The sequence below is a fragment of the Heterodontus francisci genome, unplaced genomic scaffold, assembly GCF_036365525.1.
Source record: "Heterodontus francisci isolate sHetFra1 unplaced genomic scaffold, sHetFra1.hap1 HAP1_SCAFFOLD_926, whole genome shotgun sequence".
Classification (NCBI taxonomy): domain Eukaryota; kingdom Metazoa; phylum Chordata; class Chondrichthyes; order Heterodontiformes; family Heterodontidae; genus Heterodontus; species Heterodontus francisci.
In genome coordinates this window covers 3,874-15,813 of record NW_027141407.1, presented here as the reverse complement: position 1 = coordinate 15,813, position 11,940 = coordinate 3,874, and the positions used below count along the sequence as shown (strand labels likewise).

Here is an 11,940-nt window from a genome sequence, read left to right as displayed (position 1 = left end):
GATAGATTCTTGATAAGAAAGGGGGTGAAAGGTTATCAGGGGTAGGTGGAAATGTGGAGTAATCAGTTCAGTCATGAACTTATTGAATGGCGGAGCAGGCTCGATGGGCCGAGTGGCCTACTCCTGCTCCAAATTCATGTGTTTGTATGTTCAATATTTCCCTGTGTCAATCCCTCTCCACCAGCAGAATCTGACCAGATAAGATATCAATAATTCACTCACCATGCCATGCCACGCTGGATTTTACAACCAGTTTTTATTAAATTCAGAACATTAAATGGTCCTTTAAAAATGACAGAGCCCAGAGCCCATGGAGAGGAGCCTCACAGAAAGCACCCTGAAAATCATGCAGCATTATAAAGCAGTCCAGTCGATCCCAGCCTGGTGTGACTGGATAGAATGAGGAGTTTTGAGCAGAGCACTGGCTGCTCGATCTAGTGACTGGTGCCGATGAGAAGCTGAACAGCAGGAGTGAGGGGGAAGGAGATTGCAAACACAGAGCTGTCACTGCACAGAGAGAAACTCCAGACACATGAGTGAGTGTCCCTCAGACAGAGCAGAGACCACATGGATTCCGAAAGTTACATTCCAGCCCCTCCAGCAGAAATCACGGATCCAGCGATCATCCTCGGCATTTCATCAGCCCATGACCAGGGTGAGCCACTGTGGAGAGAGAGAGAGATAGAGGGGAGTTAGTGTGGGGCTGGGGTGATAGAGAGGTGGCACAGTGGGGAGATGGGGTCAGACGGTGATCTCTCCGTTGCCCACTTACCTGGAACAGTCTGAGCTGAACGAACCCCTCTCCATCTTTGGGCAGGCTGTTGAACATTCCTAAAAGAGATAGAGGATCAGTGAGCACCAAGACCAAACACCGATTCCTGAACCCAACTTGAACCCCCCCAATCCAACTCTGAGCCCAAACCCAACTACTGCCCTCCCACTGGTGCAGCCGGACACTACTGAAGTACTGGTACTGTGGAGGGGAATTTAGGACGTTCGGATTCAGGTTGGGACTTACTGAAGACGGCTTCAAGACGAATGAGACACGACACAAAGTTGTCGAAATCGAGCGTGAGATCGTCAGTGTCGGAATATCGAGCCACGATGATCTGGGTTAGCTGGTTGTTTAAGTGAAAACCTGGAGAGACAGAAAGACAGATAGAACTCAAACTTAGGCTGAGATCAGCCCTGACCTCCTCCTCAATGGGCTGAATGGCCTCCTCCTGTTACTGTGTGACAGGATCGAGGGGCTGAATGGCCTCCTCCTGTTCCTGTGTGACAGGATCGAGGGGCTGAATGGCCTCCTCCTGTTCCTGTGTGACAGGATCGAGGGGCTGAATGGCCTCCTCCTGTTCCTGTGTGACAGGCTCGAGGGGCTGAATGGCCTCCTCCTGTTCCTGTGTGACAGGATCGAGGGGCTGAATGGCCTCCTCCTGTTACTGTGTAACAGGATCGAGGGGCTGAATGGCCTCCTCCTGTTCCTGTGTGACAGGCTCGAGGGGCTGAATGGCCTCCTCCTGTTCCTGTGTGACAGGATCGAGGGGCTGAATGGCCTCCTCCTGTTCCTGTGTCACAGGATCGAGCGGCTGAATGGCCTCCTGTTACTGTGTGACAGGATTGAGGGGCTGAATGGCCTCCTCCTGTTCCTGTGTGACAGGCTCGAGGGGCTCAATGGCCTCCTGTTCCTGTGTGACAGGCTCGAGGGGCTGAATGGCGGCCTCCTGTTCCTGTGTGACAGGATCGAGGGGCTGAATGGCCTCCTCCTGTTACTGTGTGACAGGATCGAGGGGCTGAATGGCCTCCTCCTGTTGTCTTCCCTGTGATCCAGAGGGATTCTCACCAGCTTCCTCCACAGCAACTCGCATCTCACTAGAACTCATGGTGCCGGACTGGTCCAAATCATTCTTCTTGTAGATTTTCTGTAAAAATTAACAAAGGAAACGTTGTTATTGGAAATACCAATAACTTTGTAACCTCTCACTAACCCATAGAGTCCACATCGCTGATATCTCTATCAATATTCTTTTCACATTGACGTTGACAAGACTTTTTCTAAAGACAGCATCTAACCATCTCCCCTTGACATTCAATAGCATTACCATCGCTGAATCCCCCACTATCAACATCCTAGGGGTTACCATTGACCAGAAACTGAACTGGAGTAGCCATATAAATACCATGGCTACAAGAGCAGGTCAGAGGCTAGGAATCCTGAGGCGAGTAACTCATCTCCTGACTCCCCAAAGCCTGTCCACCATCTACAAGGCACAAGTCAGGAGTGTGATGGAATACTCTCCACTTGCCTGGATGGGTGCAGCTCCAACAACACTCAAGAAGCTCGACACCATCCAGGACAAAGCAGCCCGCTGGATTGGCACCCCATCTACAAACATTCACTCCCTCGAACACCGACGTACAGTGGCAGCAGTGTGTACCATCTATAAAGATGCACTGCAGCAATGCACCAAGGCTCCTCAGACAGCACCTTCCAAACCCGTGACCTCGACCAAGTAACACCCCACATAACTCTGGCCCTGCCTCAGCGCAGCTGCTGCCGAAACGCTTTACCCTTCCTCGCTGGTCTCCTACCTTCCACCCTCCATAAACTTGAGGGCATCAAAAACTCGACCGCCCTTGTCTTAACCCGCACCAAGTCCCGTTCCTCTATCACCCCTGTACTCACTGACCTACATTAACACACACAGCGTCCCGTTCCCCCATCACCCCTGTACTCACTGACCTACATTAACACACACCGAATCCCGTTCCCCTATCACCCCTGTACTCACTCTCCTACATTAACACACACCAAGTCCCGTTCCCCCATCACCCCTGTACTCACTGACCTACATTAACACACACCAAGTCCCGTTCCTCTATCAACCCTGTACTCACTGACCTACATTAACACACACCAAGTCCCGTTCCCCCATCACCCCTGTACTCACTGACCTACATTAACACACACCAAGTCCCGTTCCCCCATCACCCCTGTAATCACTGACCTACATTAACACACACCAAGTCCCGTTCCCCCATCACCCCTGCACTCACTGTCCTACATTAACACACACCAAGTCCCGTTCCCCTATCACCCCTGTACTCACTGTCCTACATTAACACACACCAAGTCCCGTTCCCCTATCACCCCTGTACTCACTGACGGACATTAACACACACCAAGTCCCGTTCCCCTATCACCCCTGTACTCACTGATCTACATTAACACACCAAGTCCCGTTCCCCTATCACCCCTGTACTCACTGATCTACATTAACACACCAAGTCCCGTTCCCCTATCACCCCTGCACTCACTGATCTACATTAACACACCAAGTCCCATTCCCCTATCACCCCTGTACTCACTGTCCTACATTAACACACACCAAGTCCCATTCCCCTATCACCCCTGTACTCACTGACCTACATTAACACACACCAAGTCCCATTCCCCTATCACCCCTGTACTCACTGATCTACATTAACACACACCAAGTCCCGTTCCCCTATCACCCCTGTACTCACTGTCCTACATTAACACACACCAAGTCCCATTCCTCTATCACCCCTGTACTCACTGATCTACATTAACACACCAAGTCCCGTTCCCCTATCACCCCTGTACTCACTGATCTACATTAACACACCAAGTCCCGTTCCCCTATCACCCCTGCACTCACTGATCTACATTAACACACCAAGTCCCATTCCCCTGTCACCCCTGTACTCACTGACCTACATTAACACACCAAGTCCCGTTCCCCTATCACCCCTGTACTCACTGTCCTACATTAACACACACCAAGTCCCATTCCTCTATCACCCCTGTACTCACTGACCTACATTAACACACACCAAGTCCCATTCCCCTATCACCCCTGTACTCACTGACCTACATTAACACACCAAGTCCCGTTCCCCTATCACCCCTGTACTCACTGTCCTACATTAACACACACCAAGTCCCATTCCTCTATCACCCCTGTACTCACTGACCTACATTAACACACACCAAGTCCCATTCCCCTGTCACCCCTGTACTCACTGACCTACATTAACACACCAAGTCCCGTTCCCCTATCACCCCTGTACTCACTGTCCTACATTAACACACACCAAGTCCCATTCCTCTATCACCCCTGCACTCACTGATCTACATTAACACACACCAAGTCCCATTCCCGTCACCCCTGTACTCACTGACCTACATTAACACACCAAGTCCCGTTCCCCTATCACCCCTGTACTCACTGTCCTACATTAACACACACCAAGTCCCATTCCTCTATCACCCCTGTCCTCACTGACCTACATTAACACACACCAAGTCCCGTTCCCCTATCACCCCTGTACTCACTGATCTACATTAACACACCAAGTCCCATTCCCCTATCACCCCTGTACTCACTGACCTACATTAACACACACCAAGTCCCATTCCCCTATCACCCCTGCACTCACTGACCTACATTAACACACACCAAGTCCCATTCCCCTATCACCCCTGTCCTCACTGACCTACATTAACACACACCAAGTCCCATTCCCCTATCACCCCTGTACTCACTGACCTACATTAACACACAGCGTCCCGTTCCCCCATCACCCCTGTACTCACTCTCCTACATTAACACACACCAAGTCCCGTTCCCCCATCACCCCTGTACTCACTGACCTACATTAACACACACCAAGTCCCGTTCCTCTATCAACCCTGTACTCACTGACCTACATTAACACACACCAAGTCCCGTTCCCCCATCACCCCTGTACTCACTGACCTACATTAACACACACCAAGTCCCGTTCCCCCATCACCCCTGTAATCACTGACCTACATTAACACACACCAAGTCCCGTTCCCCCATCACCCCTGCACTCACTGTCCTACATTAACACACACCAAGTCCCGTTCCCCTATCACCCCTGTACTCACTGTCCTACATTAACACACACCAAGTCCCATTCCTCTATCACCCCTGTACTCACTGATCTACATTAACACACCAAGTCCCGTTCCCCTATCACCCCTGTACTCACTGATCTACATTAACACACACCAAGTCCCGTTCCCCCATCACCCCTGCACTCACTGTCCTACATTAACACACACCAAGTCCCGTTCCCCTATCACCCCTGTACTCACTGTCCTACATTAACACACCAAGTCCCATTCCCCTATCACCCCTGTACTCACTGATCTACATTAACACACCAAGTCCCGTTCCCCTATCACCCCTGTACTCACTGTCCTACATTAACACACCAAGTCCCGTTCCCCTATCACCCCTGTACTCACTGTCCTACATTAACACACCAAGTCCCGTTCCCCTATCACCCCTGTACTCACTGTCCTACATTAACACACCAAGTCCCATTCCCCTATCACCCCTGTACTCACTGACCTACATTAACACACACCAAGTCCCATTCCCCTATCACCCCTGTACTCACTGACCTACATTAACACACACCAAGTCCCATTCCCCTATCACCCCTGTCCTCACTGACCTACATTAACACACACCAAGTCCCATTCCCCTATCACCCCTGTACTCACTGTCCTACATTAACACACACCAAGTCCCATTCCCCTATCACCCCTGTCCTCACTGACCGACATTAACACACACCAAGTCCCATTCCCCCATCAACCCTGTACTCACTGACCTACATTAACACACACCAAGTCCCATTCCCCTATCACCCCTGTACTCACTGTCCTACATTAACACACACCAAGTCCCATTCCCCTATCACCCCTGTCCTCACTGACCGACATTAACACACACCAAGTTCCATTCCCCCATCAACCCTGTACTCACTGACCTACATTAACACACACCAAGTCCCATTCCCCTATCACCCCTGTCCTCACTGACCGACATTAACACACACCAAGTCCCATTCCCCCATCAACCCTGTACTCACTGACCTACATTAACACACACCAAGTCCCATTCCCCTATCACCCCTGTACTCACTGATCTACATTAACACACCAAGTCCCGTTCCCCTATCACCCCTGTACTCACTGATCTACATTAACACACCAAGTCCCATTCCCCTATCACCCCTGCACTCACTGACCTACATTAACACACACCAAGTCCCATTCCCCTATCACCCCTGTCCTCACTGACCTACATTAACACACACCAAGTCCCATTCCCCCATCACCCCTGTACTCACTGTCCTACATTAACACACCAAGTCCCGTTCCCCTATCACCCCTGTACTCACTGTCCTACATTAACACACCAAGTCCCGTTCCCCTATCATCCCTGTACTCACTGACCTACATTAACACACACCAAGTCCCATTCCCCCATCACCCCTGTACTCACTGATCTACATTAACACACCAAGTCCCGTTCCCCTATCACCCCTGTACTCACTGACCTACATTAACACACACCAAGTCCCGTTCCCCCATCACCCCTGTACTCACTGATCTACATTAACACACCAAGTCCCATTCCCCTATCACCCCTGCACTCACTGACCTACATTAACACACACCAAGTCCCATTCCCCTATCACCCCTGTCCTCACTGACCTACATTAACACACACCAAGTCCCATTCCCCTATCACCCCTGTACTCACTGACCTACATTAACACACACCAAGTCCCATTCCCCTATCACCCCTGTCCTCACTGACCTACATTAACACACACCAAGTCCCATTCCCCTATCACCCCTGTACTCACTGTCCTACATTAACACACCAAGTCCCGTTCCCCTATCACCCCTGTACTCACTGACCTACATTAACACACACCAAGTCCCGTTCCCCCATCACCCCTGTACTCACTGTCCTACATTAACACACCAAGTCCCGTTCCCCTATCACCCCTGTACTCACTGACCTACACTGGCTCCCGGTTAAGCCAGGACTAGATTTGTTTTGAAATGCCTTCATGGTCTCGCCCCCTCCCTATCTCTGTAATCTCCTCCAATCCCACAACCCTCTGAGATATCAGCATTCCTCTAATTCTGCCACCTTGTCCATCCCCCGATATCCATCACTCCACCATTGGCAATCCTGCCTTCAGCTGCCTGGGTCCTGAGCTCTGGAATTCCCTCCCTAAACCTCTCCACCTCACTTTCCTCCTTTAAAACACTCCTTAAAATCTACTTCTTTGACCAAACCTTTGGTCACCTGATCTAATATCTCCTTATATGTCTTGGTGTCAGACTTTGTTTTATAATGTTCCTGACAAGCACCTTGGAGCTCGATAAATATTTTGTTGTTGTTCAAAACTCCTGAACCCCGAGTAGAGATTTCAGATAGATTCTGATCACAAATTCCTTACCAGGAACTTTTGAACCTTATCCCAAAGTTTCTTAAACTCCACCAGTCCAAGTTTCCCATTTCCATCTTTCTGATAATCAGTCAGTTAAGGAAACCAGATTGTGGCAGGGAATGTAATAACAGGAAGAGCCCACAGGCCTGTCCCACAGTATCAGGAGGAGGCCATTCAGCCCCTCGATCCTGTTACACAGGAACCGGAGGAGGCCATTCAGCCCCCTCGAGCCTCTTACACAGGAACAGGAGGAGGCCATTCAGCCTCTCGATCCTGTAACACAGGAACAGGAGGAGGCCATTCAGCCCCTCGATCCTGTTACACAGGAACAGGAGGAGGCCATTCAGCCCCTCGATCCTGTTACACAGGAACAGGAGGAGACCATTCAGCCCCTCGATCCTGTTACACAGGAACAGGAGGAGGCCATTCAGCCCCTCGATCCTGTTACACAGGAACAGGAGGAGACCATTCAGCCCCTCGATCCTGTTACACAGGAACCGGAGGAGGCCATTCAGCCCCTCGATCCTGTTACACAGAAACAGGAGGAGGCCATTCAGCCTCTCGATCCTGTAACACAGGAACAGGAGGAGGCCATTCAGCCCCTCGATCCTGTTACACAGGAACAGGAGGAGGCCATTCAGCCCCTCGATCCTGTTACACAGGAACAGGAGGAGACCATTCAGCCCCTCGATCCTGTTACACAGGAACCGGAGGAGGCCATTCAGCCCCTCGATCCTGTTACACAGAAACAGGAGGAGGCCATTCAGCCCCTCGAGCCTCTTACACAGGAACAGGAGGAGGCCATTCAGCCTCTCTATCCTGTTACACAGGAACCGGAGGAGGCCCTTCAGCCCCTCGATCCTGTTGCACAGGAACCGGAGGAGGCCATTCAGCCCCTCGATCCTGTTACACAGTATCAGGAGGAGGCCATTCAGCCCCTCGAGCCTTTTCCACAGGAACCGGAGGAGGCCATTCAGCCCCTCGAGCCTTTTACACGAGAACAGGAGGAGGCCATTCAGTCGAATACGTTAAGGATACATCCATGAGGTTCACCATGTTGCGACAGGTCTCCAGGCCAAATCCATCAGTTTTAATGTCTGAGCCTAAAAGTGAAAGTATGCAGCATGGTGTCAGTACAGAGACAAACACAATACGCTGTCAGTACAGAGAGAAACACAATACGGTGTCAGTACAGAGTGAAACACAATACGGTGTCAGTACAGAGAGAAACAGAATAGGGTGTCAGTACAGAGACAAACACAATACGCTGTCAGTACAGAGAGAAACACAATACGGTGTCAGTACAGAGTGAAACACAATACGGTGTCAGTACAGAGTGAAACACAATTTGGTGTCAGTACAGAGAGAAACAGAATAGGCTGTCAGTACAGAGACAAACACAATATGGTGTCAGTACAGAGAGAAACAGAATAGGGTGTCAGTACAGAGAGAAACACAATACGGTGTCAGTACAGAGTGAAACACAATACGGTGTCAGTACAGAGAGAAACAGAATAGGGTGTCAGTACAGAGACAAACACAATACGCTGTCAGTACAGAGAGAAACAGAATAGGGTGTCAGTACAGAGAGAAACACAATACGGTGTCAGTACAGAGAGAAACACAATTTGGTGTCAGTACAGAGAGAAACAGAATAGGCTGTCAGTACAGAGACAAACACAATATGGTGTCAGTACAGAGAGAAACAGAATAGGGTGTCAGTACAGAGAGAAACACAATACGGTGTCAGTACAGAGTGAAACACAATACGGTGTCAGTACAGAGAGAAACAGAATAGGGTGTCAGTACAGAGACAAACACAATATGGTGTCAGTACAGAGAGAAACACAAAATGCAGTCAGTACAGAGAGAAACACAATACAGTGTCAGTACAGAGAGAAACACAATAGAGTGTCAGTACAGAGAGAAACACAATAGGGTGTCAGTACAGAGAGAAACACAACACGCTGTCAGTACAGAGAGAAACACAATACGCTGTCAGTACAGAGAGAAACACAATAGGGTGTCAGTACAGAGAGAAACACAATAGGGTGTCAGTACAGAGAGAAACACAATAGGGTGTCAGTACAGAGAGAAACACAATAGGGTGTCAGTACAGAGAGAAACACAATAGGGTGTCAGTACAGAGAGAAACACAACACGCTGTCAGTACAGAGAGAAACACAATAGGGTGTCAGTACAGAGAGAAACACAATAGGGTGTCAGTAGAGAGAGAAACACAATAGGGTGTCAGTACAGAGAGAAACACAATACGCTGTCAGTACAGAGAGAAACACAATACGATGTCAGTACAGAGAGAAACACAATAGGGTGTCAGTACAGAGAGAAACACAATACGCTGTCAGTACAGAGAGAAACACAATAGGGTGTCAGTCCAGAGAGAAACACAACACGCTGTCAGTCCAGAGAGAAACACAATACGCTGTCAGTACAGAGAGAAACACAATAGGGTGTCAGTACAGAGAGAAACACAATAGGGTGTCAGTACAGAGAGAAACACAATAGGGTGTCAGTACAGAGAGAAACACAATAGGGTGTCAGTACAGAGAGAAACACAATACGCTGTCAGTACAGAGAGAAACACAATACGCTGTCAGTACAGAGAGAAACACAATAGGGTGTCAGTACAGAGAGAAACACAATAGGGTGTCAGTACAGAGAGAAACACAACACGCTGTCTGTCCAGAGAGAAACACAATACGCTGTCAGTACAGAGAGAAACACAATAGGGTGTCAGTACAGAGAGAAACAATATAGGGTGTCAGTACAGGAAACACAATACGGTGTCAGTACAGAGAGAAACCCAATACGGTGTCAGTACACAAGACACAGGTTTACTGTTCCCTTCCTTTTCCTCTATCTCCTCATCCCCGGACGATCCGGGTACTCACCCCCTGGATGATCTGGGTACTCATCCCCCGACGATCCGGGTACTCACCCCCTTATGATCCGGGTACTAACCCTCTTATGATCCGGGTACTAACCCCCGACGATCCGGGTACTAACCCCCAGATAATCCGGGTGCTAACCCCCGACGATCCAGATACTAATCCCCGATGATCCGGTTTTTACCCCCATACGGCTCTGGGCATTTACCCCTCCCCCCACTGCTCTGGGCATTTACCCCTCCTCTCCCCACTGCTTTGGGCATTTACCCCACCCCCACTGCTCTGGGCATTTACCCCTCCTCTCCCCACTGCTTTGGGCATTTACCCCTCCCCCACTGCTCTGGGCATTTACCCCTCCTCCCCCCACTGCTCTGGGCATTTACCCCTCCCCTCCCCACTGCTTTGGGCATTTACCCCTCCCCCGACTGCTCTGGGCATTTACCCCTCCTCTCCCCACTGCTTTGGGCATTTACCCCTCCCCCCACTGCTCTGGGCCTTTACCCCCCCCCCCCCCCCACTGCTTTGGGCATTTAACCCCCACTCCCCCCCCCCCCCCCCCCCCGCTCTGGGCATTTACCACCCACTCCCCCCCTGCTCTGGGCATTTATCCCCCACTCCCCCCCCCCTGCTCTGGGCATTTACCCCCTCCCACCCCCCTGCTCTGGGCATTTACCCCCACACCCCCCCCCGCTCTGGGCATTTACCCCCCCCTCCCCACCCCCCTGCTCTGGACATTTACCCCTCCCCTCATCCTGATGATTCAGATACTTACGACTCGATACCACTTTATTTAGAATTCTCTGTAGAGAGAAAACTGAAATCTCCTCCCCCTGAGAGAGAGAAAAGCTCGGTTTCAGTCTGGAATCAATTTACGCTCAAACCTCCAACCTCAAAAAGCCCACGTGAAAAAAAAACCATCCCAAAAAAACCCACATCCCAAAAACCCCACGTCAAAAAAAAAACCATCCCAAAAAAACCCACATCCCAAAAACCCCATATTGCCAAAAAAACTCATCCCAAAAACCCCACGTCAAAAAAAAACCCATCTCAAAAAAAAACCCACATCCCAAAAACCCGTCAAAAAAAAACCATCCCAAAAAAAGCCACATCCCAAAAACCCCACGTCGAAAAAAAAACCCATCCCAAAAAAACCCACATCCCAAAAAACCCACGTCGAAAAAAAACCCCACATCCCAAAAACCCCACGTCAAAAAAAAACCCATCCAAAAAACCCACATCCCAAAATACCCACGTCGAAAAAAAACCCACGTCAAAAAAACCCCCACGTCAAAAAAACCCCCACGTCAAAAAAAACCCCACGTCAAAAAGACCCCACGTCAAAAAGACCCCACGTCAAAAAAACCCCACGTCAAAAAAACCCCACGTCAAAAAAACCCCACGTCGAAAAAAAACCCACGTCAAAAAAACCCCCACGTCAAAAAAACCCCCACGTCAAAAAAAACCCCACGTCAAAAAGACCCCACGTCAAAAAGACCCCACGTCAAAAAGACCCCACGTCAAAAAGACCCCACGTCAAAAAAACCCCACGTCAAAAAAACCCCACGTCAAAAAAACCCCACGTCAAAAAAACCCCACGTCAAAAAAACCCCCACTTCAAAAAAACCCCATCCCAAAAAACCCACGTCGAAAAAAAAACCTACGTCAAAAAAAACCCATCCCAAAAAAACCCACATCCCAAAAAACCCACGTCGAAAAAAAA

The 11,940-nt window shown here is 49.8% G+C and overlaps 1 protein-coding gene across 1 annotated transcript; it reads right to left on the bottom strand.

Annotated features, from left to right (window-relative positions):
• Positions 1-232: 232 nt before the first annotated feature.
• On the bottom strand, positions 233-11,090 carry LOC137363348 (calpain-1 catalytic subunit-like). Its single transcript, XM_068027206.1, has 7 exons — positions 10,993-11,090; positions 8,350-8,414; positions 7,321-7,389; positions 1,841-1,919; positions 1,019-1,138; positions 773-831; positions 233-663 (listed from the first exon to the last, which is right to left on the bottom strand). Exons 2-7 carry the CDS (start codon positions 8,365-8,367, stop codon positions 640-642), a joined length of 369 nt encoding a protein of 122 aa, XP_067883307.1. The 5' UTR covers positions 8,368-8,414; positions 10,993-11,090; the 3' UTR covers positions 233-639.
• Between the last annotated feature and the right edge of the window lie 850 nt (positions 11,091-11,940).

What these genes read in the sequence shown, in the direction of transcription:
- LOC137363348 (XM_068027206.1), bottom strand. An exon ending in AGTTGCTGTGGAGGAAGCTG is followed by an intron (nt 1,139 to 1,840) that starts GTGAGAATCCCT and finishes CTGTCTCTCCAG; the next exon opens with GTTTTCACTTAAACAACCAG. An exon ending in TTCAGCTCAGACTGTTCCAG is followed by an intron (nt 664 to 772) that starts GTAAGTGGGCAA and finishes CTCTCTCCACAG; the next exon opens with TGGCTCACCCTGGTCATGGG.